The sequence below is a fragment of the Columba livia genome, chromosome 5 (assembly GCF_036013475.1).
Source record: "Columba livia isolate bColLiv1 breed racing homer chromosome 5, bColLiv1.pat.W.v2, whole genome shotgun sequence".
NCBI classification, from domain to species: Eukaryota; Metazoa; Chordata; class Aves; order Columbiformes; family Columbidae; genus Columba; species Columba livia.
In genome coordinates this window covers 2,513,327-2,541,054 of record NC_088606.1, presented here as the reverse complement: position 1 = coordinate 2,541,054, position 27,728 = coordinate 2,513,327, and the positions used below count along the sequence as shown (strand labels likewise).

The following is a 27,728-nucleotide window of genomic DNA, read 5'->3' as shown; positions in this document are numbered from 1 at the left end:
GGCAGAGCCTGGCCCAGGCTGCCCAGGGGGGTTGTGGAGTCTCCTTCTGTGCAGACATTCCAACCCGCCTGGACACCTTCCTGTGTAACCTCATCTGGGTGCTCCTGCTCCATGGGGGGATTGCACTGGATGAGCTTTCCAGGGCCCTTCCAACCCCTGACACTCTGGGATTCCCACGTGCAACAAACCGGCCAGTTAATGCTGCAGCTTTACAGAATCACAGTGTTTTGGGTTGGAGATCCCCCAGTCCACCCCCCCTGCTCCCGCAGGGTCACAGAGCAGATCACACAGGTGGGTCCAGGGGGTTTGAATGTCTCAGAGCAGGAGACTCCACACCCGCTCTGGGCAGCCTGGGCCAGGCTCTGGCACCTCCCAGCAAACAAGTTTCTCCTCATGTTCAGATGGACCCTCCCGTGTTTCAGTCTGTGCCCGTTGCCCCTCACCCTGTCATTGGGCACCACTGAACACAGTCCGGTCCATCCTCTGACACCCACCCTGAGATATTTATGAGCAGAAATAAGATCCCCAGTGCTGCCAGCAAGCACTAAAAACTCATTTTTTCTGTGTAGCTCTCAGTGTACTTTTATACACTTCACAAAGACTTGGTCAGGAAGGGTTATGGAGCGGTTTAGCCCGCTCCCGAGGGGGTTTGTGCCATCCAGGGGCGGGGGCGGCGGGAGCCCCCATCGCCTCAGTGCCGGCGCCGCCATTTCCCCGAGCGGGTCCGCCCCGGAGGAGGCGCCGCGCCGGCTCGGTGCGGCCATGGCGGGCTTCGTGCGGGAGCTGGAGCGGCGGGCCGGGCCGGCCCTGCGGCTGGAGCAGCGGGCGAGGGGCGGCGTGGGCTGCGTGGTGTGGGACGCGGCGCTGGTGCTCGCCAAGTTCCTGGAGACCGGCAGCTGCCCCCTCGCCCACCGCCATGTCCTGGAACTGGGCGCCGGCACCGGCGCCGTGGGCATCATGGCGGCCACGCTGGGGTGAGCGCGCCCGCCCCGCGTTTCCTCACCTCTCATCCTTATTTATTATATTCTCCACGTGAAACCTTATAAATGTGTGTTTGTGGGGGCTGGGTTGGTCTGTAACCCCCCGCCGTGTGTGTTCCAGGGCAGACGTGACGGTCACGGACCTGGAGGAGCTACAGGAGCTGCTGAGGGTGAATATAGAAAACAACAAACATCTGGTGACAGGGTCAGTCCGAGCCAAGGTACTGAAATGGTTTGTATGATCCTTTACTGCTCCTGTTCAAATCTTCTCGCTTTGTTAAATCACCCAGTGCACTTGAAAACGCCGCTTTGAAAGTGAAGCTCAGTATCAGAACATAGCAAACTTTATGCTCAGTCCTCCTTGTTTTATTATTACTGAAGTTTTTCATCCTTTTCTTCTTTTTAGGGGTGAAGATGTGACAGAATTCCAGCCTCCCCCTGATTATATACTGATGGCTGATTGCATTTACTACGAGGAGGTAAATGAGACTTTGCACAACCCGTGTCCAAAGTTTCCCTGGGAAGGGTGAGGGTTTAATGTTTGGTCCCCGTGGGTTATAGGAATGTGTAGAACCAGGCTGAAAAAGGTATTTTTAACCAGTTTGCGGCCACTTGACATTCGGCCAAGGACTCTTCTATATTTTTAAAAATCACTTAATAGTGGGGGGAACTTTTTTTGTGTTGGGAACGGAGTGTAAAGCAAAACGTTGTGAGTGATATCGGTGTTACTGTCTTAGCGCATCGGTGGATGACATTAACAGTGCCCTGTGGGCACTGCTTGGGTTCTCATCACGCTTCCCTTGGCAAGGGAGAGGGAGAAATCACGTCCCAGCCAAGCGGCTGCTGTGAATCTGCCCCATGTCCTGGGCTGCAGCTCTCAAGGATGGAGCTAACGGGAGCTGCAGAAAAGGGGGAATGCCCCAAAAAATGCCGTGTCCTGGTGCCCCGTTGGTGGTTTTGTAGCCCCCTGCGCCTGCACGTGGTCCTGTTCCTGTGCATGGTGGTCTGGATCTGAGCCGTTTTCCAAGAACAACTGAGGAAGGTCTTGCTTTTCAGTCACATCAAGCGACAGTCGTTGTGCGCCTCAAGGAATCGCCCGCTCGGCAGTGGGGGGTTTGGTGCTGGTTCGGTTTTGGTCAGACTGCGAAACTCCTGTGCAGTCTCACTTTCTCCTCAGCTTCCCAGCTTGGCCCCATGTTCCTTTTGTCCTAGATAAAGCACTAAAAATAACTCCCCAGAAAGCAAAACTGGAAACTTCTCTCTTGGGTGAAGACTCTTTGTAGCTAGAAGGTATCGTACTAGTGAAATAAAGTTTAACCTCTTTTGGGCAGTCGTTGGAACCGTTACTGAAGACGCTGAAAGACCTCACGGGCCCTGACACGTGTGTCCTGTGCTGTTACGAACAGAGGACGATGGGAAAGAACCCTGAAATTGAGAGAAAATACTTTGAGGTAAGTGTTGGAAACATGCGCTTTTTGAACACGAGGAAAGCAGCTTTGTATTGGATCGGCTGAACGTCAGTGGGAGTTGCTACTCATACGAATCCGGGCTGACTGCACAAAGTCGAGTTTGTAGCAGGAGAAGCACGTTTAGATGGAGCAGAAAATTTGGATGGTGACTCTTGAAGTTATTGTCCAGCTTACCAGCGGAGGCTTTTCTGGACGCTTACTGAGTTTTCCTTCTCTCAAAAGGTCAAACTAACCTTTCTCGCTTTACTAATCTTAACTGGATTGATGCTTTTGATCCAGGCAGCCGGACTTGCGTTGGCTGTTAAAAACCTCTCTGGCTTGCGACACCTTCCAGATTTGCCGAAGGGCCACGGTATGCGAGGCAATATCTGTCAAAATCAAACCGGAGTTCAGGACTCCCTGCTAAGTGATGTGGATGCTTTTGCACTAATTTCCCCTCTCTACAAAGAGAGCGTTAATAAATGATATAATTCAATAGCCCAGCTGTATCTTCTGTGCAGGTGAAGACAAGGAACATGGGTAACAGCCAAATCCCTCCTGAGGTTGTGGGGATGACGGTCAGTGCAGGATTTAACTCTGCGCTGCGTACGAGCTGCCCTTGTGTACATAATAACACTGCTACAAAAAAGGGGAAGGCAAGAATTCCAGGGTGATTAGTACGTGTTAATAAAAGCACCTTTTGACAATTAGCCTGCACTCTTGCGGGGGCCTGGCTGCTCTGGGGAGGTGCCGCTCCCACAATAAACACAATAGGTGTGGGTGTTTCTGGATGATTTCTGTGTGCTTGTAGTTGATTTCCTTCCTTAGCTTGCCAGGGTTCAGCCAGGTTAATCTGAGCACACGGTGGAGTCGATGCTGGGTTTTTTTAGCTTTGTTTTGTTTTCCCCCCTGCAGTCGAGAGGGTTGGCAGACACAGCAGGTGCTGTGGTTTGGCTCAGCAGCGTGGAGATCGGACGAAGCCAAATGTTTTATCACAAGGTTTTGGTTTTTATTAAATGTTGCAAGATGTCTGTAGTGGTTAAAACGAGGGTCAGTGTGCTGCACAGTTTGTAGGGGCCTTTAGTGGAATGGCCGGAGCGCGGTGGTTCCAGCCCCCTGAGGCTCCCTGTCCTCGTGCCATATATTGTGGGAGCTTTTCAGCTGAATGAGCTTAATTGAAAAGGGCGGTCGGTGTCATTTGGATTGCGTTCAGTTTTGCGTGTCCTCTGATCACCAGCTGCTTCAGACGGACTTTGAGCTGGAAAGAATTCCCCTGGAGAAGCACGACGAGGAGTATCGCAGCGAGGACATTCACATCGTGAACATCCACAGGAAGCAAACGGTGGGTCTGTGCCCTTGTGGCCAGGAAGCCAATGGTACCTGGGGTGGGTTAGAAGGGGGTGGTCAGTAGGTCAGAGAGGTTCTCCTGCCCCTCTGCTCTGCCCTGGGGAGACCACACCTGGAATATTGTGTCCAGCTGTGGCCCCTCAGTTCCAGCAGGACAGGGAACTGCTGGAGAGAGTCCAGCGCAGCCACCAAGATGCTGAAGGGAGTGGAGCATCTCCCGTGTGAGGAAAGGCTGAGGGAGCTGGGGCTCTGGAGCTGGACAAGAGGAGACTGAGGGGGGACTCATTCCTGGGGATCAATATGGAAAGGGGGAGTGTCAGGAGGATGGAGCCAGGCTCTTCTGGTGACAACCAGTGACAGGACAAGGGGCAATGGGTTCAAACTGGAACAGAAGAGGTTCCACTTAAATTTGAGAAGCAACTTGTTCCTGGTGAGGGTGGCAGAGCCTGGCCCAGGCTGCCCAGGGGGTTGTGGAGTCTCCTTCTGTGCAGACATTCCAACCCGCCTGGACACCTTCCTGTGTAACCTCATCTGGGTGTTCCTGCTCCATGGGGGGATTGCACTGGATGAGCTTTCCAGGGCCCTTCCAATCCCAAACATACTGTGATACTGTGAACCAGCTGCTGGGTTCCCAGAGCTGCTGTTTATTGGGCGTGGTGTGAGCGTTCCAGGGGTGAAGCTCTGAACTGACCCTGAAACACCGTTTTGAGGCACCAAAGTAATAAAAATAACAAGCCCATTGCTGGTTTATTACTGTATCCCCACTGTACAGTCCTCTCCCCAAATCCTCTCTCTCGAGCTGGTACTTAGCACCCGTCACAGTTGGGTAGATAATTTTTTCGGTTAATTGATGGAGCAGACAGTTATGCGTCTAGAAAGTCTTTTGCGTATTGTGCTGACACAACGTGTGGGCCCGGTGCTTAAACAAAAACGGCCCACTTAAAAATCGATACGCTTTTTTAAGATATTTTTTTAATCTCTTTGCAGAGTTTTCCGTCATGAGGTTCTGACCACATTATCTGTCCTCTGGCAGCCAGCAGAGCTCTGGAGAAGAGGGCGAGGGGGTAGAATAACACCGCAGGGGGACCGTCTGCGCTGTGGTTTGTGACTCATCTGCAGAAAACGGCTTCGCGACCGTGGACTTGGCGTGAGGCTCCAGAAGCGGCCTCGTTCCACCAGGACAGACTTGAGCTGCTGATGCCTGCAGGCCGAGGCAGAAAAAGGAACCAGAGCTTCCCCCGGAGCCGTGCTGGGCGCCTGTTCTGCTTCCCTGCGCTCCCCAGCGCTCGCGGAGCAGATCCCAGGACACAGAACCGACGGCTCTGTGAGGAGAAAGCCGCGAGCGGGGTCTATCCTGCAGCCCCAGGTAGCCGCACAATAAAACTTTTGCACTTGGGATGGGTCTCGGATGGTGGGTTTGGTTTTTTAGCCTGTGGTTTGTGCCCCTTCGGTGGTGCAGAGGTCCTGGGTGTCTCATCCGGGATGTTCTGATGGTACGTGCTGCACAGAGAACACAGGTGGTTCCTCCACCAAATTGTTCTTCCTTTTAATTCCACCTGCGCTTTGCTGGTACAAGGATCTGCAGCGTTACATTTCGACACCAAACGATTCTGGTGCACAAGTTTGTTGTAGCTGTTGGTATTCCTCACCGTTACTGCACAGTGGTGGCTTTGAGGTTTGGTTTGAAAGGAAATCTCGCTTTGCTGTGTAGTGGGAGCGGCCGTGGTGACGGTGGCTCTGCTGTGACACTGGCTTTGCTGCGACAGAGCTGCTGCACAGCCCGGATGACAGCGGCTGCTTCCCTGAGCGTCTCGTTCACGCTGCGTGCAGCACCAGTGCTCCCTGCTTCAGAAACCTCAATATTTAAGCTAAATCTGCTGGGTTTTCTCAAAACTCGGCTGTTGGGGTTGGGGGAGCCTGTTTGCAGGCGCTGCCCTGAGCTGGGGCTCCTTTATTTCCAGTAAGAACGTTCCTCGCAAACTTCACACTCCATAAAACGCTGCCCTGGCTTGCGAAGCACAACAGCGCTGATGAGCGATCACGTGGCAAAGCGAGAATGTAATTTGTCGTAACCGCACACATTATTTGTTCACTTGTTAATGAAAAGAGCTCCTTAATTAGCCGGTGGCCTGCAGGAAGGTATTTACTGGTGTGTTTGCACCAGCACGGCTTCCCTGCTGGAACCTCGTTCAGAGGAGTGTCCGCAGGGAGGGTGGAGCGAGAGCGGTGCCGTTGGCTGGAGCATCTCGCTGCGGGTGCAGCGTCCTCACTGCCCGCAGACCCCCAGGAGCGGGAGCAACGTTTCTCAGGGGTTTCGTGCCAACAGAGTCGTTGTATTTTATCTACGGGGTGTGCGATTTCGGATCTCGGAAGAAAAAAGGGCGGAAGTTGCTGTGCTTCTCCCCTTGCGCAGCTGCCAACCGCCCTCGACCTCAGGCCTGTGATGCTCAAGTTGTGAACATCATTGGGCAACAGGGACCTTGGTGGGGGCACAGCCGGGTCCTGTCACCCCCCTGCGCCATCTTGTCACCGCCTGCACCTGCTGCGAGGGGGAAGTCAAACCCAACCGCTCCTGCCGCCGCTGGGGAAGAGGAAACCGCCGAGAACCTGGGTGGCCATGTGCGCGCAGCTGCCGCCTCTGCAGCTCGGCCCCGGAGCCACTGGGTGAAACGGCTGCTTTTTTGGGGGAAAAAAGACTTTTGGAAAGGGGGTCAGGATCTCTGCATGGTGGCTGGGGAGAAGGTGGCTATAGGGCAGGTGGCTGCTGGGATTACTGCTCTTCATGTGGGGCCTTAATGGAAAATGGTGCTTGAGGAAGACACTGGTTCTGCTTCCAGCCGGCCTCACCGCTCCCTCACCTGTCCCATTTGTCCCCATTGGCTTTTTGTCCCAGCTCTGTCCCCTCGGGGAGAACATCACCCACATCACCCTCGCAGGAGAGAGCAGCAAACCTCCCTGTGCCGGTTCGGAGTCACAGGTCACAGCTGGAGATGTTGGGGAGACTGGGGAGTTTGGCGCTCAAATAATGGACAATTTTCTGGAATAGTTTGAGCAGCAGCTCGAGCCACGGCTGACGCTGTGGGTTTGCAGGCGCGGAGGCCGCGGGTGATTTCACGCTCGGGTCACACCGCAGCCGTGCTGGGTGCCTTGTTCCTGCCTGGTCCCTCTGGTGACACCGGCATCTCAGTGACACCGATGGCTGTGCCGCCGTCCTGTGTCCCACTGGGGCCTTGCTGGGCTGCTGACTCTGCCATGACAGCTGATGCAGCTTTCGCTTCCATTTAGAGCAAGAGCGAGGGCGCTTGGGTGCAGTGATGGAGCACGGCATTTGCTGCCCGCTCAGCACCAGCCGCAGGAATGGCTGATCGCTTCTTGTCGCAATATGAGTCACGACACAGCTCAGAAACCTGTGGGACCTCGAGAGACTTGCCCTCAATGCTCTGGGTTTATTCTTTTTTTCTCTGCTAGGAAGAGGATGGGACATGGGGTGACAATTCCTGCGCGTCCCCCGTCGCTGCTGCAGAGTCCCCATGGATTGTGTGGGGCCAGGACCTGCGCCCACGCATCCCACGGCGCTGGTGGCTTCGCTTGGGAAGGTCTGTCCTCCGCAGCTCTAGAATCATTTTCTGTGGCTTGTAATCCTGAACAAATGGATTTTCCCTTTAGAAACTGCTGCTGCTCCTCGGTGGCGGCGCCCGAGCGGTGCCCATGTGGGTGTTGTCCCGGTGTGCGCTGCAGGGACGGTCCCACGAGGGGGTGGCAGGGGACGGTTTCATCAGTGTCACACACTTTCGTGGTGTGTAGGATGCAGGGAGAGGGATGCAGCCTTTCCCCCGCCTTCACCTCCCGAAATGCTGTCAGTTCAATGTGCTGAGAACTCCCTGCCCCCCGCCCTGGGAGCTCCGTCTCGTGGTCCAGCAGTTATCTCCTTTCACATCCTGAAACATAGAAGTGAGTTTATTTGCTGCTGCTGAGCAACCAGTGAGGTTTTTTGCAACAAAGAGGCCAGCGAGTGCCTGCTCCTGCGCTGGGGGGAACCACGGCGTGAGGACGAGTGTTCGGGTGCTCCCAGCCCTTGGGTCACCCAGGCCTTGCAGGGTGACGGCGCAGATGGTCCGTGCTGCCTCTTCCAAACATCCCCTTCTCCTCCCAGCCACCATCCCGTGGGAAAGGGAAGGAAGATGCTGATGAGCAGAGAAAGCAGCAGCTGCAATTCTGGTAAATGTTTTTTGGCCTTTGGAGCCATTTCTGGAGGATGCTTCCCGCTGCCCCTTGGGATGAGCGGCTGATGCACCCAGCTTTGCCGGGGGATGTTTCTCCCATCGCCATGTGCTGCAGGGCCTGTGTGTCTGATGCTGCGAGCAGCACCCCCATCTTCATGTCTGTAATTAGCCCGTGCCAATTATTTCTGCCCCCGCGAGCTCCCGCGTGGGCTGTGAGGGCAGCAGAGAGCTTGTCGGGGTGACTCGGGTGGGTGGCGATGCAGGGCTCCTGCTTTGGCTTGGCTATGTTTTTATTCCTCTTGCACTCCTGGATTTGCTTTGCTTTTTCCTTTTCTTGAAGAGGGAGAAGGCAGCAGTGGCGGGAGGGAGGTGGGGATGCCGTGGGGAAGCAGCTGGGCTGGAGACGACTCTTGTGGAGCTGGGATGCGGTCGCTGGTCTCCTGCTGGGAAGGGCCAGCAGCCCCGTGCCGACAGGACAGCAGGACGTGTGGCACGTCCTTCTCCGCACACACCGCCATGAGTTCACCCGTTTCCTTCCTCTCTTGGCCGGGCAAAAGCCACTTAGCTTCCCACTGCTTCTGCGAGAGGAGGTTTAGCTCAAGCGCCCAGCAGCCTCACGGCCCCGTCTCGCTGTGTCCCCGTCCCGGCACGTCCCCGTCCCGCTGAGCCCGCACTTCCCATTGTGCCCAAAACCTCTGACTCATGCATCTCGTGGCTGGGCCGAGCTGCTCCTGTCCAGCGCAGTGCCGGTGTGCGGCAGGGCAGCCGTCACCTCCCCAGGAGGAACGTGCCCCAAGAAAGATGGGGACAGACTTTTGAGCAGGGCCTGTTGTGATAGGACAAGGGGTGATGGTTTTAAACTAAAGGAGGGAGATTCAGGCTGCACATGAGGAAGAAATTGTTGTCCCTGAGGGTGGTGAGAGCCTGGCCCAGGTTGGCCAGAGAGGTGGTGGATGAACCATCCCTGGAGACATCCCAGGCCAGGCTGGACGGGGCTCTGAGCAACCTGAGCTGCTGAAGATGTCCCTGCTCATGGCAGGGGTGGGATCTAAGTGATCTTTAAGATCCCTTCAACCCAAACCACCCTGTGATTCTATGATTTGGTCCTTCCTGGCCCCACAACACACAGAAGCTCCCAAGGGGCTTTCACACCCACCGCCCCGTTTCCTCAGCAGCCCTGATTTGAGTGCTCAATTTCCTTTTGATTTGAATGCAAAGAAGGAGTTAAACAGCTACAGGCTCATGTGGATTTGGGCCAGATATTTAAAGCTCCACGGCTGGGAAAGGAAAGGGGAGGTGTGATCCTCTCCAAACGCTCTCCGCAAACACCTCGGCGGCTCCTGGCGCCGTCCCCACGCTCCCGGCAGCGCCTGCTGGGGGGGAAGCAGAAAATGCCTTTTTCCTATTTTTAGCTCTTTGGCGGTGTCATTAGAATAATCTGGGATTGGAAAATGTTATTGTGCAAAACTGCCCGTCAAAGCAAAACTCAAAATGTAAAAGTCTGGGATGTTGCAGAGTAAAGGTGATGGGGATGGAGGGGAAGCACATGGACGTGGTGAAACCAGAGATGCTGGGGAGGAGGTGACAGGGGCAAACCGCACCGAAGTGACACGGAGCTGTTTAATAGGCACGTCCTTAATAACATCCCAGGAGAGGGGGGTTTAAATAGGGACGAAGAGCCTCCCAGGGCGGGTTATCCAGGCTAGCGGGACACGCTCAGCTCCGTGCCAGCGCTGGGGATGCTTTTGCAGCCTTGTCAGCGGTGCCACCGGGCTCCTCGTCCTTTCCATCATGTCCTCTTACTGCAGCCCCTGTGAACACCCCTCTGGAGCCCAGTGTGCTGGGAATATAATAGAATCATAGAATCATTTTGGTTGGAAAAGACCCTCAAGATCATCGAGCCCAAGTGTTAACCCACCCCTGGCACTGCCCCGTGTCCTGAGAACCTCATGTCCGTCTGTCCAGCCCTCCAGGGATGGTGACTCCAGCACTGCCCTGGGCAGCCTGTTCCAATGTTTGACAACCCTTTCTGGAAGAAATTGTTCCTTATATCAAGTATAAACCTGCCCTAGTGCAACTTGAGGCCATTCGCTCTTGTCCTATTGCTTGTTACTTGGGAGAACAGATCAACACCCCCCTGGCTCCAAGCTCCTTTCAGGCAGTTCAGAGATCAGAAGGTCTCCCCTCAGCTCCTGTTCTCCAGCTGAACCCCCCAGGTCCCTCAGCCGCTCCATCACACTTGTGCTCCAGCCCCTCACCAGCTCCGTTCCCTTCTCTCCACTCGCTCCAGCACCTCAAGGCCTTTCTTGTCCTGGGGGGCCCAACACTGACCCCAGGATTTGAGGTTTGGCCTCCCCAGTGCCCAGCACAGGGGAATAAATAAGTCAGGAAGGTCTGAGCGTTATATGAAGAGCTGAGCTGAGCACAGCAAGGCCTTGTCAGCAGATATCCTAAACCGAGACCAAATCGTTAGAAATTACACCCAGCAATGGCACCCATCCCATCCGGAGCCCAGGCGGGAGGCAGAGCGCTGGCCCCAGGCACCGCACGGGTCTCCTGCCCTCGTCCTCCTTTGCCCCGTGGACAACTTGGCACTGTCCAAAGCTAAACATTAGCTCAGGTCCTGGAGCAGCGGCCGGCGGCCAACATGTCACCCTCAGCCGTCCCCTGGCCGGCTCAGCCCGTCCCCTCGGGGTCAGCTGCTGCCCCTGCACTTCTCCACTTCATTCAAGGCACTGCCCAGCGTTTCTGCGGCCGCCTGAGTCCAACCATCGTTTATACACATTTTCCCCAGGTCTGTGCCCAGAAAATCAGTGTCTCCCTCGTGACACATCCCCACCAAACCCCCTCCCAGCGCCGTGCTGCCTTTGTGCCCTGTTTCCTGTTGCACCGCTCCTCCTTTCCATCCCACAAGCTTCAGCTGTCCCCAAAATACCTCATTTTTGTGTCCTGAACTTGCAGCTTTCATCTCCATCGCTGCCCTGATGAAAGCTGCAAATACAAACATTTTGGCTGTTCATCTGACTGCACCCTGTTCCTGATGGGGGTTCATCGGGGCCATCCCATAGTTGCGGTACTTCCATCATAAACCTTTTTCTTTTATTTTTTGGCAAACTAGGTGGTGGGAAAAGCCATCGGTGGCCTTGGGAGCACGGCCGGGTCGGAGAGCATCATTCCCACCCACTGCCATCCCCTGTGCCGGCTTGGATGAGGACCAGAGCATCTTCCTCTGCATCCAGATGCGTGAAATGGAGCCTGGAGACTTGTGGTGAGTCCCTGCAAACGACTGTCGGGTTTCAAAGGGCAATTGGGACCCGTGTGGGTGTGATGGCCATCGTACCACTGCCGTTTGGAAGCCAGTGGCATGGCCAAGCCAACCGGGAAAATGACCAAAAACCAAGCAACAGCCATGGGTCCCATACGATCCCTGCTGTGGGGCTACCTGGCTGGCTGTCAGAATGTCCTTTTTTTGGGGAATAAACCCCACCAAAGGGCTGGGGTGCTCCTCTCCAGCCCCAGGGGTGGCACCCCGCAGCACCCGTCCCCAGGGGACCCCCCACGGGCTGCCGGGTCTGTTTGAACGCCCGCCGCGCCGGGAGGCGGGTTGTCATCGCTGCACGGTTAATTGGATTTGGCTGCTGTGACAGAAGGGACGGGGATTAGGGTGCAGGGGAGGAATTACTGGTGGAGGCAGGAGCTGCCCTCGGGGTCTTTTGTCCCCGGGGGATTATTGGTGGGGGCTGACGGACGGGGTCTGATGCCGTGTCGGTGTAATCGCTTGTCACAGCGTCGCGGGTGGCCCTCGGGGACAGGGAGCCATGGGGTTCACCCCCTCTGTGGACAAACCTCCAGTCCCTGCTCATGCTCAGGGCTCGGTGCTGGGATGAAAGATGCTCTGGGCACCTTTGCATGATGGGGGCTGTTCTGTCTGACACCGAGCGATGGGATGGGGCTGCGCCCCCCCAGCAGCTCCCGACACCCACCCATTAGGCGCTAGCAAACCACAGAGCCGCCCTTTCCCTGGGGTGCTTAATAGTGACCAGATATATCCTCCCTGCAGCCCTTTTTGAGCCTGTTTAGATGCGGTGTTGACCATCCCTGCAGGGTCAGATCCTGCCCCTCCTGGGGTCTCTAAAGCAAATGGGGACCCCCGCTGGAGCGGAGAACATTGGAGCGGGGAGATGGCGGGTGGCCACCCATCCCGCTGGGTGGGAGCACTTGGGATTTGGGGCAATGCTGGACCTGAGGAGGGCGCCAGGTCCTCCAGGAGCAGATAAAACAGTTGGGGAACTTTTCCTTCTGGGAAACCGAAATTCAGGAGAAGCCGGTGAAGCTGTGATCATGGTGTAGCGTGGTAGATTGAAGTCACCGCCGTGGGCCAGGGCCACCCGGGGTGTCCCCAGAGGTGGAGCATCAGTCAGGCAAATTTGATGTGTTGTGACGAGGAATCGCAGGGGGCAAATCCGGGGGACATGGCGGTGCTGTGGGAGCCTGGTCACTCCTCATCTCCATGCGGCATCACCGTCTTCTCCCACCAGGAAGGTTCTCCTATATTTATTTTGGGAGATTGGAGATAAACCACAGATGGTCCCTGCTGCCCAGGGTGGTAAAACCACTGCTGGCAGAAGCAGCAGCCGGCACCCTGGTGTTGCCAGCCCCAAATTCACCTGCGGGGGCCTGGGGGAGCTGCTGGGGATGGCCGGAGCCGTGCAGGGCAAGTTGGAGCAGTCTGGGAACAGGTAATACCTGCCGCACCTCATGGCGGGGATTGCAGGCGGAGCCGCCCGGGCGTGCACGTTGTGATGGTAAAACCCCGCGGCCGAGCCCACGCCTGGATCCCAGCGGCTTCGGGGTGGAAAACAGGAGAACGGGTGGCAGAGGGGACCGGGGGAGCAGAGCGGCCCTTTGTGCCCACCCGTGTTCTGCTCTGGGTGCTCAGCAAAGCGAGTGGCACAGCAGGCATTGCACAGCCCGGAGAGATGGTGGGGGGACACACTAGTGCCAACAGGCCTGAGGAGCATAGAATCACAGGGTGGTTTGGGGTGAAGGGACATTCAAGCTCCCCCAGTGCCCCCCCTGCCATGACAGGGACATCTTCACCAGCTCAGGTTGCTCAGAGCCCCGTCCAGCCTGGCCTGGGATGTCTCCAGGGATGGTTCATCCACCACCTCTCTGGCCAACCTGGGCCAGGCTCTCACCACCCTCAGGGACAACAATTTCATTCTATCCAGCCTGAATCTCCCCTCTTTTAATTTAAAACCATCACTTCTTGTCCTATCGCAACAGGCCCTGCTACAAACTCTGTCCCCATCTTTCTTGGGGCCCTTTTTAAGTAGGAAAACGCTGCAAGGATGATCAGGAAACTTCAAGAAATTCCCTTTAACACCCAGATCCCCAGTTTGCACCCAAACCCCAACATCAGCAGGGTTTGGCAAAGCCAAGAGAATGATTCACCAGGGGGCAAACCCAGGTTTTCCCATAGGGACGGGGCTCCAACACACACCAGTGTGGGGTTTGCTTTTGGTCTGATAAATGTCTTTTGTCAACAGGTTTTTTTGACTGTATCGAAAGGCAGGTTTAGGCTGTGGAAAGTGGTGCTTGGCCTCCACCGTACGGGAGTTAATTGGTTTTCTTTATGCTAATTGCAAGGGGAAGTGAAGAATGCCCTTAATTGGAGGGCAAATCAGCCGTGCAGAACGGGTTGGATTTACCAACACACAAAAATTCCCAGCTCTCACCCTTACCATAGCAACAGGGAAACGCTTATCCAGCCAAAAAACCCACCCGGGATGCCCTCCCCGGTGAATAGACATCCCTATGGGGGAAAATTAAGATTTAAAGTGATATTTATTGGGGTTTAAAAGCCTCCTGGTTGGTGTCGCCTTGTGCTTGGGAGCTCTGATGGGTTAATGGGGTGTGATGGGACCTTGGCTGGAGGCGTCTTGTGTAAGAACCGAAACTGAGCGATGGGGGGGATGGTTGGTCCATGGGGATGCCATTTCACCCCATTATCTCCCACCCCGCTTCCCGGCGTGCCCTAAATCCGGCCGTATGGCCGGATTTAGGGCACGCCGGGAAGCGGGGTGGGAGAACCAGGTCGCCTTCCACACCACAAACCACAGGAACCGGGATGCAAAATGTTTCCAACCCAACACACACATCCCCCAAAATAATTCATTTTCCAGCTCTTGCAGCCTCTGGTCAACCAGCAAAGATTGGGAGCATCACCTTCATGACGGGGAGTGAATTTTGGGGAGGGACCCAAGAGCAATTTAGGTATTTTCTCCTCTTCCGAGCTCGAAACAGCCGGTTGTACGGCTCCCAAAAAACACCCCGTGTGACTATGAAAATCACATTGAAATGAGCCGAAACTTGAATTAGGTCACATCCTTTACAAGCAACTTGTGATCTGGCCATGCAAATCACAGTCTACCTTCTCACGCTGCTGGAACACTGTCGGCCGAGCCTTGTGCCGAAATTTGGGGTTGCTCCTGGGCTCGGTGGATTATCTTTCTACGTCCGAACCAGTCGGTTGGTACGGGGGGATCACAGCATCCCCTGGGTACAACAAGCTTGTGAACCACATCCCACGGGCGCTACCGGCTCCACCGACCTTCCTGCTTTCGTTTTAGCTGTGGTTTATATTTAAGATGCATTTGAGAGATAAAAGAAGGGAAGATGTGTTGGGGGAACAGGGGAGATGGAGCATCCTTGCGCTTCTGCAGGGTCACGGGTGGGAAATGGGGGTTTGCCGGCACCCCATTCAATCAAACCTCCTTAAGCAACCTCAGCTGAGAAAGGAAAATAACTCTAATTTACAGCGCTGCACACCAAGGCTCTGGCTGGAAAATATGACGGCGGTTAATGAGGAAAGCACGCCGATGTGATTTCCCTCCAACGCTGAACAGCTGGGGAAAACATCAGGAAAACTCGGTATCGCTCTGGTTTGCTGTGAGACAAAACCCTCCCGCGGGTGGATTTTTGGGGTGTCAGCCCGGCCGTGCCTGAAACAAAACTCTACCCCCCACCCCAACGGGGGTTTCGGCACAGACGATGCTCCTCGAGGTCACCACGGTGCCGTCGTTCCCAGCGGAGCTTTGCCAAGGGGGCAAACGGGCACCGTCAGCCTCCCGACCGCGGGACGTGGGTCAATATTGACCTTCTGGTTAATCTACACCCGTCGGCGTCACGGGGACGTGGTTTATTGAGGAGCAGCGCGACTGCGGGTGCAGGTGTTTGCTCTCTGGCTTTGCGGCGCTGAGATTTGAGCCCCACCGATGTCTCCTTGCCACGCACCCTTTTTTTGGGGAAAAAAACCTGCGTTTTTACACGACGTGCTGCCCAGGAGCCTGAACTCATGCTGGGTGTAAAACCACACGGAGAACTCGCCGCTGCCCTCCCCGTGGGATCCCTTGGGGTTTTCTCAGGTCCCCTGTAGCTCTCACAGCCTCCAGCATCAATCACCTCCCCACTGCCAACTTTGCAGCCTCTGGAAAACAAAAGCGAAACCTTGTCCCAACCAGAAAACTCTGATCCAGCCCCCTGTGACCCTGCTGCAGATGTGCCAAATATTTGCAGATGTACACACACTTTTAGGTCTTGGTTTGGGAGAAGGAAGCAAGGCCATAGCTGTATTTCCTTCCAAAAAGAAAAAGAACACCCCAAACGCAAGTGTTATGTATAATTCAGGCAGGCAACGCCCTGCAGAAGCTGTCAGGGCGGTCAGAGCTGGCTGGGAGAGCTCTGCAGAGGGGATATTTTGGGAAGATGAGGGATGCTGAGATGGCAGGGTTGTTCCCAAGGCTTCACACTCGCGTAAAGAAAGGACAGAAGCACCCAGATCCAGCCCCTGAGTCCCCCACAAACCCAGCAAGGCTGGTGTGTCTACCCCCAAAACCCCCGGAGCTGCGGCAGAGCGCTTGTTCATGCCGTGACGCCCCTCGCAGCGTAAAGATTAAGCAAAAAAGGGGGTGCTGTGGCTTGAGAGCAAAGGTTTTGCTCTGGAGTTAAACAGTGGGTCATAAGAAGTGTCACTGGCCGTGGGTTTGGGGAATTGGTGCAGGACGCGGTTGGGCTCTTGGGTCCCGGTTCACCAACATCCCCATCTCCTCTGGCACAGTACCAGCTGCTCTGCAGACGTCCCGAGACTGGGATGCTTTTAGCTGGGGGTCTGTTGAACACCAGCATTGATAAACCTTTGCAATTTATTTATATATATATATATATATATATAAAAACCTCTGCAATATTTGTGTGCATATATACATATATATATATATATATATTCTTTCATTTACAGCATGAAAAGGGGGAAATGAACATTTCTGGGAGCTCTCGTATTTGCATGTTGTTGCCAGCAGGACATTGTGTTGGTAGATGTGCATATAAAACCAGACGGACACCCACGGCCGGGAGCGGGTGCAGAAAGGGTCGTGTGTGTCCCCACCACGTCCCTGCTCGGCTGCCGCTGGCTTTAGATCTAGCTTAGATCTACATTTCCAGGCATTTTGCACCCCGCCGTGCCCGACCACGGCCCCACGTGCGCACCGCAGCCAAGTGAAGCGCGTTAGATGTTGGCTCTGCTGCAGAAACATCATCCAGCTCTTTTTAACGAGAGCTCCAAGCTGACGCAGCAGCTGGCGGGGAGAGCTGCCGGTCCTCCCGCTCCTCCAGCAGCCGTTTGCTGGGGAGGAACGTGCGGCACCGATCCCCCCAACACCGGGGATGCCGAGACCCCCGCCAGCTGCTTCTCCTAAAACCCGGACCCCGAGCCCACGAACGCGCCTCGTGCGGCATCCCCGTCCCGCACGGACTTTGCCAGGACCAGCGATGCCAGCACAGCTGGAGTCTGCGTTTCCTCCCGTCTTCGGGAGGCAGCTTCATTTCTAGCATTAATTGCTTTCTTAATTACTATCGTCACCCTCCGCGGTGTCTCGTAGGGAGCACTGAATGACACGCTTGTTTGTGACGCTGGATTGCCTGTTGTTTGGGTTTTTTTCCCAACCCCGTTTATTTATTAGCTGGCATTACCTTCCGAGCCAACCGCATTTAATATTTTTGTTCCAGTTGGCAAAGGTTTTATGGACCGTGGAGAGGCTGAAATCACTGATGCGCCCCCACAGCGAGGCCAGGATGGAGCAGCCCCCATCCACATCACAAACCCAACGGGAACCGGGGGAAGCAGCAACTTGGGCATCACTTTCCCCCCATTCTGCTCTCAAAAGCCTCCCTGTTGGCACAGAACTTACTCCAGACACACTGTACATGCACATACATTCCTCAGCCGTGCGATCAGACCGGAAAAGATCGCACTCAGCCTCGGAACCGCAGCGGGAAGGAGGGCTGGGGCAAAGCCGCGCGTGAACCGACGCGGGAGCGCGGCCGCCTCCAGAAAAGCTGCAGTCAACACTTTCCTGTTTTAGGAGCTGCGGTGCTAAAAGAGGAACCGCTGAGGGACGCGCAGTTGGAAAGGCCTGGATGGGTGTGGGGGGGAAGTGCTTTTATTTTGGCAAAATCCTCCTTCCTCTTGCAAATGTCTCTGCAGGACTTTGTGCATCTGCAAACCCGCCTGGGATCCTGCACCATGAGCACCAGTAAGATGCCACCACACCAGTAAGATGCCACCACACCGGCGTCTTCCCTGAGCCCAGACTTTGCCTGTCCCCTCTTCTGTCACCGACCACCGTGGCTGGGATGCGAAGCCAAAGGGTGGCTGAGAGCAGCATCACCCACCCGGTGTCGCTGCTCCAATACAGGTGAGGCCAGACCTCGAATCCTGGGGTTGGCTTTGGGCCCCTCACACCAAGAAAGGCCTTGAGGTGCTGGAGCGAGTGGAGAGAAGGGAACGGAGCTGGTGAGGGGCTGGAGCACAAGTGTGATGGAGCGGCTGAGGGACCTGGGGGGTTCAGCTGGAGAACAGGAGCTGAGGGGAGACCTTCTGATCTCTGAACTGCCTGAAAGGAGCTTGGAGCCAGGAGGGTGTTGATCTGTTCTCCCAAGTAACAAGCAATAGGACAAGAGCGAATGGCCTCAAGTTGCACCAGGGCGGGTTTATGCTTGATATAAGGAACAATTTCTTCCCAGAAAGGGTTGTCAAACATTGGAACAGGCTGCCCAGGGCAGTGCTGGAGTCACCAGCCCTGGAGGGTTGGACAGACGGACATGAGGTTCTCAGGACACGGGGCAGTGCTGGGGGTGGGTTATGGTTGGACTCGCTGATCTTGGAGTGCTACTGGGTGTCTCAGCGTGAACACAGGGAGCTCGGCGCTTTGCCCTGAGCATCATCGGAGCAGGATGAGATACTGGTGGGACTGGGAGCTGTGGCAGGAGCGGGGCTGAGCCCCCAGTCTCCCCCAACCAGCGCGGGGTTTGTGCTAAATCAGCTTTGCGTCCGAGCGGTGCCGTGTTCAGCACGTCACTCGCTGGTGCTGCACCGGCATTTGCATAATTTCAATTATGTTTCCAAAACAGGGAACAGGCTTTGACAACAACAACTCTGCAGTACCTTGAAAAAAATCAGAGAAGATGGAGAATCGTCATCTCGGCCCTGATGCCCCTGCGAACGCCTCCACCGGCGTAAACTCAAAGGTGTTATTGCGGTATGAGAAAGGATGCAGTAATCCGGGTTTTGCCATTGAAAACAATGGAAATAAACCCCTTTGAGGAAGACAGAGCCTTCCCCACGGCGCTGCTCTGCCTCTCTGCCCGGTGCGTGTCACCCTCCCGTCCCCACCACCCTCCACCCATCCTTTCCCCATCTTGTGCCGCCTCCAACACCATCCCAGCCACCAGAGCTTTTGATTTCCCCATTATCTCCTAAACCCAGAGGCAAAACAAAACCAGGGCTGATAGAACCAGCTGTGCCCCCCTCTTGCCTCCGTATCTGCCATTAGCATGTTGAGACATCGCTGCCTACGAGGAGGGCGCAACAGGATATTTATTCTTCATTAGTCACCTCACCCTCCCTATCTGTCATCTGCAAGCGCCCCGGCTTGAACTGCAGGTTTGGGAACAGGCTGGTTGTGCCCACGCAGCCACGGCGCGGCTGTCCTGGAGCCTCCCCTGGTGCCACCGTGAATGTTTTTGGCAACCTGGGGATGCCAGGGAGTTGGTAGATGTTAAATACATCCCCAGATCCAATGCTTTAAATAGCACCTTCTTTTTTTTTGAAGACGGTCGCTGGGAGGTGGGTTGGAGCTCAGAGTGAGCCTGCTCGCCCTAAACCTCTCCACACTATGGGAAAAATATTCCAGGTGCATTAAGCAGCCTGCGATTCATTAGCAATCCAAGAGAGGAGGAAGCTGCGAGCTTCAGAGAGACATCCATTCATAAAACCCTCGAGTGTTGGGAAGCTCCAGTTTTCCCGAGAGCAGCCCGGGCTCTACATAATGCATCAAGTCGGCAAACACCGGGCAGAACGAGTTAACCCACAGATCCCGCTCGGATGCCAACGCTCCAGCGGCAACGTGATCAACCAGTTTCACTACTCGGAGCATTTCTGGGAGGACCAAGAGCTGGAACACCTGGAAGAGGGGAAGGAGATGTGCAGCCCCTTTGTTTTGGTGACCGTGAGCAAAAGCAAGCAGCATTGGAGCAAGGGGGTTCGAGCTGTGACCTCGGGTAAGGGAAACCCATAGGTGACTTCAAAGCGGCAAAGCTGCAGCTCATCTGCATAGATGCAGCCCCCTTCATCAATCATTAATAAGGACCATGATGGAAAGAAAAGCTGGGAAGCTTCGGTACCGTGTTTAAGAGCATAACCTCATATCAAGGGGAAAAATGCATGTGATTTCTTCATTAGGTATCAGCCAAACAGGTGAGGCGGGAGCTGAGATGCTGAGATTGCAGCTGCGGGGCTGCAGATAGCATTACTTAGGGGAGAACTTATCACGGCCTTGGTCTGAAATATCCCCATCCCTTGCTACAGAGGGCCAGAAAGCTGCAGCAAACGTGGCCAGGAGCGGGTCGGGGGCACAAAGGTGCCTTTGCAGCTGCAGGACACCGGCAGGAGCACCCCAGGGTGACAGCGGCCCCAGCTCACACACACCACATACTCAAGATGCTTGAGGCAAGGGCTGGAGGACTTTGAATTCATTAACTGGTCCAAGGTTGTAAGATGAGCCGGGGCGAGATCCAGGGACAGCTCGTTGGCGGCGACTCAACGTCTTCCACAATGCAGCGACTTTGAGAGCGGCCCTCGCTGAGCTTGGCTCCTTTTCCAGCCAGCAGGTGCTGGGGAAGCTTGTTCCAAAGCTTCGTATCGGGCGGCAAGAAGCAATCCAGCGCTCCAGGGGCGGCCGTCCCGCTGCTGCCCCTCGCCGCCCCCTTAAAGGCTTTTATTTTCAGCGCTGATGTGAAAACCAGCCCAGTCATTGCAGCCAAAACAACCCTTTAGATCAAAAATATGAGTACGTACGTGATATGTCGCATACAATTCGAACATTTAAACACGATGCAATTTGAACACTCAGACGCGCTTTGGGGGGAAAGGTAGAGCCAAATCACTGCTTTGCTCACAAAAGCTTCCGGCCCCGCGGTGCGAGATGGGCGCTGGGTTTGGTTACGGTTAAAGCAGCGGATTGAAAGGCACAAGGACGCCATAGGAAAAGCTTCCCGAAGAGCTGGGTCAGTTCCAGCCTAATCCAGCCCCTGTGGGGAAAGGGCGTTCTGGCAGATGTTAAGCTAATGGGATAAGCGCACCTCGCTCTGCTGACGGGCGGCCGCTGAGAGTTAACAGCCCCCCGCTTTCAAAGGGAAAAGGGAGAAAGCTCCTCGGGGCAAAAATAGCAAATATTAACAGCACGAGGACTACGCAGCCCCACGTTCCGTGCTTGCAAAGTGCAAAGTCTCCCGAGGCAGCGCGCCAAGCAAACGCTGCTCCGAGGGAGAAGTTGCCGGCGCCGGGGCCGCTGTCAGATCCACCTGGAAGCAAACCCATTGAGCTCCCACCCTTCGTGTAACGAGTTTGTTCCTCAAATATCAGCTTCAAATGAAGGCCAGAAGTATTTCGGGGCTGGTGTCGGCCCTGCGCGCTTTCCTCCGCTCCACTCCATCTCCAGTACGACGATCGAGGCAGGGACCACCTGCCCCATTCCACCTTTTCTGATGGACCCTCATGGACAAGAATTGAACACACGAACAACAGAATCTTTTCAGATAGTCCTAGTTAAGGCTGGGAAGATGCTGCCCTTGCTGCAGCCAGCCAGCCCGCCCCATCTGTCCCGCTCCCCTGTAACAGAACAGCGTGAGCGTCTTGAGGTCTTTCACTTTTACCCCCATAAAATGCAAAGCGAGTGCGCTCCCCTAAAACAGTCAACCCCCCATATCAGCACACAACGCGGTGTTTTGCTGCAGCTTCCCACAAGTTTTCATCTCCTGCAACGACAAAAGAGAAAACCTCCCCTCCATCGGAAAGAGACTTGGGGATGGGACCTGGCCCAGGCAGCGGCACCCCCGTTACATTTGGAACAAGGAACCCGTTCTGGTCACTGCCCCTGCAACAAGCTCAGGAGTTCAGCTCCTTATCCACACCTCAGCTTTCTTCTCTTCTCTTTTTACCCCTGACTGAGTTTTCACCACGTGTGACGGGCGGCTGGGGCACAAGGGGACCTGCCCTGAGCCGGGAGCTGCTGGCGGTTCCCCCTCGAGCCTACACTCAGCTGAATATGGAAAGGTGTTTCAAGTGCCATCGATTTCCAAGCGTTATCAATTTTCAAGCATTACCAATCTCTGCTTCTCACGAAACAGACACCCATTCAATCCTGATTCCTTTTTCTCTAACAACACTAGCCTAAGAGATATGACTAAAGAAACCCACAACAGGGCGAAGCACATCCTCTGGAAGGCAAAACGCTCCTCTTGAGGCGAAGCGAGGGCCTGAGCCTGTTCAACCGCTGCGAGACTGAGGCTGGAGAGCTCAGCAGATGACTCACATCTTCACTTCTTTTTTTTTCCCCTCCTCTGTTTTTTAAGGAGGCCAGAGATACCTGTTCTTAAGCAAGAGGAGCAACTTCCTGCATCACACGTCGCAGACCCGTTTTGCTGCCTATGAAAAGGCGCCTTTGCCACCGGCTCCCGGGGCCGAGCACTCGGGCTCTGACTCACTCGTCGCCCCACGGAACCCACGGCGGGGCTAAAATTACACTGCCCCGCATTTTGAAAGCGAGATGGATCGCGGTGCTCGAGTCACCCACCTCAGCCCGAAGTCTTGAAGGCGTCTGCTTAGACATAGTTTTGAAACTTAAAGACTTGAGCGGCGTCGGTGGCGAAGTCGAGCTTAAGATGACAGAGAGGAACAGAGTTTATGAGCGGAGGTGGCACAAACTCGACAGCCCCTTACTTACAGCCCCACGAGAGGCGAGGGGAAAGGGCTTTGTTTCCAGACAGCGCCAAATCCAAAGTGATTTCAGGTTCCACGTACCAAACCCTTTGGGCTGGACAGATATTAGAAACAACTCCAAGATAAAAAGCGCAGCCGGGCGTTAGCGGGAGGTCTGAGTCACGGTGCCCACGCCAAGGCAGCTTCCACGCTCCGGAGCAAGTTCTCCGCTCCCAGCGGTTGCTTCTCCCATTCCCAGTGACACAAGAAGTAACACTCAGGTCCACCAGCGAAGCAACCGGTTATCCCAGATCTCGCAGGCAACTGTTTTGGTGACGCGACTGATTTTTCTTGTTCTAAAGCGAGGGACGTTGCTTTGCGAGGACTCTTGTATTGGCAGGGTTAATTTCCAGTTAGGGGCGGCGGGTTTTTTTTCCAAACCCTGTCCACGAGGCCCGTGACCGTGGCAGAAATCCTGCAGGAGCGTGAGTCACGGCGCGGTTCGGGGAGGGAGTCACGCTAACTCCTGCTGGAACAAAGGTCCGATTTAAACCGATAAGTGCTGACACTCCAAAAAATGACTCAGTACTACAATGAAAAGAGACTCGAGTTTACTCTTCTGGAGCCTTGTCTCCAAACTCCCAAGTAGTTTAATTAAGTCAGAGTAAGTTCATTTACACAGCCACACCCTTAACTGACATTCAGGTAGACAGAGCCTGGCCTAAATACCCCGGACTAAAAAGGTTTTTGCAGAGGATTGCAGGACCCACCGCCCTGTTACCCCCACCTGGGTAAAGAACATTCCTGAAAGCTCCGCAACAAGGCGACGGCTCCTCGCAGCCCCACACCCCGGGTGCTGGGAGCTGCTCCAATGTCCCCTGTGCCACCAGAGCCCCCGCCCCAGCAGCCCCACAGGTGGAACCGGGGCCGGGCGCTGCGGGGCGGCTGCTTCTCCGGGGGCTGTGGGACAGCAGCTGCCGCAGGACCCGCACGCCCCCGGCCCCGCTGCACCTGCCCCGGTCCTTCCATCCGCTCCCGCGCCATGCTCAGGCACCAAATTCACGTGCACCAACACCCCTGTGCACCCCTCGAGCCTTTTGTCCATCGCTGCTTTTACTCTTCCCTTTCCAGGTGATTTCCTCGGTGACGCGCGGCACCGTCCCGCGCAGCGCCGGGCCCTCCGTGCCCGCTCCCGGAGCCCATCGCCTCCCCAGGCAACGTAAACTCGACACTAAAGTTTGCTCAAGGTTGGTAACTGCAAGTGGGGAGAATTAAAGAAGTATCATCCTTTCCACTTATAAAAATAGTCACTACTCTGAGTCCCCGAGGAATTACAGACAGGCTTTCAAAACTGTGCGATACAGAACAGAGACCTCTTTATGTCACAGAACGCTCCATATTGCCCCTTTCTGTTTCTCTCGTAATTAAATATAAGTAACATACCAGGAGAGCTCCGCTGTATAATTGCTTTATTTTCTGCTTATTAGTTCTTTACCAACACTACAGCCATATTGAGAACACAAAATTCCTGTTTACTTTAGTCAGGGAGATCACAGTCTACAAACTCATTCACTTATCGGACACGATTAACGCCATTCAAAACTTACTCCATAAATTCACATGAACACAAATTGATGCACTTAAAACTCCAGATTAGCTTGTAAATCATAGGATTTCTTACAGATTTGCCCCTGTATCCTGCAGGCTGTGTTGATGGCTTGACAGCCACCCGTTGGCGGTGAGGTTCAGCTACAGCCTATAAAGGACATGTGGAAAGTGAAACCTTTTCTCTTTTGTTCAGTAGCAATGGCCATTTATTTGTGAAGTCGCTGCCACATGTCTCAGCCACTTTTTTCTCCCCTTCCCACCCACCTCCCCCCCAAAAAAACCTTAAAAAAAAAAATCAGAAGCGTAATCAGTTTCCTTTCACCTACAAAAACAGAATAACAAAGTCACTAAGGAAATACAAAATTGTGTATTCAACTTAACGCAAAGTCTGCCCCAGCACTTGAGAACACAGTAAATCAACTTAGACGAGAAATGAAGTTATTGAAGTTTTCATGTTGACTGAGAATAGATTTAAGAAAGTTCAAGAACCATTAATAGAGCTTCAAGTTTTCCAGTTTAGGCATTTACTTTGTGCTTGGCTATTTTATTTATGCTCCAGAAGAAAACAGTAACCATATTCTTGTGTTTTTAGTCTTTATACCACCACACTGTTTGTTCAGTTACATCAACAGAAAATTTAAAGGAAAAAAGCTAGAAAATAGAGCAATGATATTCCAGTGGCAAAAAGCCTTGAGTGAAAAAAAGGAACAAAAAATATCTTACCTCTTCTTTAGAGCTGAGATCTAAGTTATTCTACATTACGCTTGTGAAGACTCAGTCAATGCTCTATCTTCTAGCACCAAGAACCCATTCAGTCCCATTTGCAACCCACATAGAGATAAATCTTTCGGAACCGTATTCTAAAGGAATTTTTAAGTAGTCCAAAGCATTCGATTTCAGTATTTTTATCTTGCCATAAATCTTTGGTAAGAGCTCCATGTACAATGTCCTCAGCATGCGGAGTCAACACTGCAGAAGTGTAGTGTAATGCCCCCAGTTCCATGTAAAACTCATATAGCTGGAAAATAAATTTAAAGAAAGAAAACAAAAATAGCCATTTTCTTCTGGTTTTGTAGCATACATTCCTAGAATTCCCCAATCAAGTTTAACTCCTTGAGGAAATCTGAAGTTAATCCTTAAGGCTGAATAAGAACCAGCTGCTTTAACGTTTTTCACACCCAGCACTAATACTTGAGTTTTTATAGTAATACTTGTTCTGGGTGGGTGGAGTTTTTAAGGGGTTCTTTTTGCCAGTCACATCTGCAAACTGCGATATGGCAAATGAGCTGCTTGCCCTTTAAGAACTAATTATGGAAGTTTACATTCATAGTCGTTTACTCTCTCTCTCTCTCTCTCTCTCCTCCCCGCTCTGGTTACTCAATGGGCTTCAGCCATCCAACATAGTTCCCTTCCCGCAGGAGCACAGCAACAACCGAGAGAGACGGCAACTCCTCGGACGAGTTCAGTCCAGTCTTGGAAAACTAAAGCAAAGACTTATTTCCTCAAAATGGCCTTTAGTCAGATGCCTGAATTACCAGGCTCGGTTACAGCTTAGCACAGAACTCCCAATTTCTTCCTCCATGAGATGAAATTCAGAAAGAATCTGAAATCTTTTTTAAGATTTAGACGCCTTAGACTGTCTTGAGACGGGAGCAACTCCCCTCGATCGCAAGACAGGCAAGTCAGTGCTAGATTTTCACCTAAACGTCCGTGATTTGAAGTAAAACCTGTTGCAATGCTTACACGTTATTGCTGCGTTGTCTGGAAGGAACCTATGGGATCGGAGACTGACACCAGTAGGAAAAACTGCAGCTAAAACGTCTTTTGAAGTTTGCAATGCAAGACAAAAACCGAACAGTATCTACCCGGGAACTATTACATCATTCCTGCCTTATTTGCTATATGGTTGCTATGTAGTATGGGGAACTTATTTGCATCCCTTCTCATGCATGATGTATGGTTCAGAACTTCACAGCTGACATTTCAAAGCGGTTCTTACATTACCTGGCGGACGCTGCGCCTGAAATGCACTTTGAACATGTTACAATGGTATTCGCGCTGCCACCGCAGGCAAGAATTCGTTTCGTTATTAGTCTGAGATATGAAGACAGACTGAGAGTCACTATTTAGTTACAGATTAACAGAACTTTTTTTTTTTTTTTAAAAAAAGTCCTTAATATAAAAAGACAGACTGCAGTTTGATTTTTAAGCAATAATTTTCAGTTTACTAGATGAAGTAGACCTACCAACATATTCTGCGTGAATGCAAAAAAGTAGCAATCTACAGCAAGTGATAGGAGGAAAAATATATATATATATATAATGAAAAAAGTAGAACCAGAAAGCATACACTGAAAATGGTACCCCGCCCCCAACCATCCCCCAAAATAATCAAACCATCTTAAGGGCTACCGAGAGGAGAAAAAAACCCAAACAAACGAAAAAAAGTTACTTAGCAAGTCTACAATGTGTCTTTCCCCTGTTTGCTGGAAGTCTGCCATAGCATCTAGTGCTTGTGTTCGTGTCACATTCGGAGATTAGAGCATCCTAACGCCAAGCAAGAAGAGTTAAAACAGGAATCCAGTCCAGTGTGCAGAAGGAAAGGGCGGTAACTGGAGAAAGATGATCATAATCCTATGGATGCTTTTGTTTTACTTTTCAGTAGAGAATCATTCTTCCGGAAAGCCATGTGGGTTATTTTTTTTTTTCTTTAATTCTTTGTAGACTAAATAGTTATTCTCTCATTAGGATTTATAATTGGACGTTAACCATGTCAGCCCTTCATAGAGTCCATCCCCTGTAGTAGCACAGGAGGGCTGCACGTACCAATTCCTATCCCTAATCCGGGTCAGGCCCAGTTTCTCCTGGATCTCGTGGGGTTTCATGGCATCGGGCAGGTCCTGCTTGTTGGCGAAGATGAGGATGATGGCGTCCCGCATCTCCCGGTCGTTGATGATGCGGTGCAGCTCCTGGCGGGCCTCGTCGATGCGGTCGCGATCGGCGCAGTCCACCACGAAGATCAGCCCCTGCGTGCCCGTGTAGTAGTGCCTCCAGAGCGGGCGGATCTTGTCCTGGCCCCCCACATCCCACACGTTGAACTTGACGTTTTTGTAAGTGACCGTCTCCACGTTGAAGCCCACGGTGGGGATGGTGGTGACAGACTGGCCCAGCTTCAGTTTGTACAGGATGGTGGTTTTCCCCGCCGCGTCCAGACCCAGCATCAGGATCCGCATCTCCTTGTTGCCGAAGATCTTGGACAGCACCTTGCCCATCTCGGCGGCATCCAAGGGGCCTCCGGGCTTGGGGAGGAGGGGGGAAGCGGAGGGCGAGCGGGACCCACCCGAGCGGCCCGAGCGGGGCCGAGTGTCCGGCGAGGGCGGGCGGGGCTCAGCGCATGGGGCGCCGCGGAAGGAGCGGGGCGAGGAGGGCGAGGGGAACAGGGGCCGCGCTCCGCGGGGCCTGAGGCGGCGGCTCCGCCCGGCTCCTGCCTTTGGCTCCCGCCCCGGCGCCTCAGCTCATGGATGCCGGCTCAGGGGCGGCGGCTCCGCGTTCCCGCCTGCGAAGGGGACGGAGAGAGAGTGAGACAGAGCAGCGGAGCGGGCGGGGACGGGGCGGGGGCCCGGCGGGGTTTACCTCAGGGCCCGGCGGGGCTACCTCGGGCCGGCTCCGCTCCGCGCCGCGCCGCTCCCTCAGCCAGCGCCGCCGGAAAAGGCGCCGCGCGCGCCCGCCTCACTTCCCCTCGGCCGCCACCGCGCCTGCGCGCCGCGGCCCCGCCCCGCCCGCCGGGCCGCGCGACGGCACCACC

At 54.1% G+C, this 27,728-nt stretch overlaps 2 protein-coding genes across 3 annotated transcripts; one reads left to right on the top strand and one right to left on the bottom strand.

Annotated features, from left to right (window-relative positions):
• The first annotated feature begins 722 nt into the window (after positions 1-722).
• Positions 723-26,229, top strand: VCPKMT (valosin containing protein lysine methyltransferase). 2 transcript variants are annotated; one of them, XR_010472668.1, is made up of 10 exons: positions 723-974; positions 1,102-1,212; positions 1,387-1,459; positions 2,312-2,431; positions 3,666-3,770; positions 4,763-5,141; positions 7,244-7,371; positions 11,117-11,266; positions 14,820-17,753; positions 18,469-26,229. XR_010472668.1 is itself a non-coding variant. In XM_065063037.1 (6 exons), exons 1-6 carry the CDS (start codon positions 763-765, stop codon positions 4,775-4,777), a joined length of 636 nt encoding a protein of 211 aa, XP_064919109.1. In that variant the 5' UTR covers positions 723-762; the 3' UTR covers positions 4,778-5,171. The 2 variants fall into 2 exon arrangements, 1 of the variants encoding a protein (XP_064919109.1); XM_065063037.1 differs by lacking the exons at positions 7,244-7,371; positions 11,117-11,266; positions 14,820-17,753; positions 18,469-26,229 and having other exon boundaries at positions 4,763-5,171.
• ARF6 (ADP ribosylation factor 6) lies at positions 23,768-27,728 on the bottom strand. Its single transcript, XM_065063038.1, has 2 exons — positions 27,557-27,728; positions 23,768-27,479 (listed from the first exon to the last, which is right to left on the bottom strand). Exon 2 carries the CDS (start codon positions 27,193-27,195, stop codon positions 26,668-26,670), a length of 528 nt encoding a protein of 175 aa, XP_064919110.1. The 5' UTR covers positions 27,196-27,479; positions 27,557-27,728; the 3' UTR covers positions 23,768-26,667.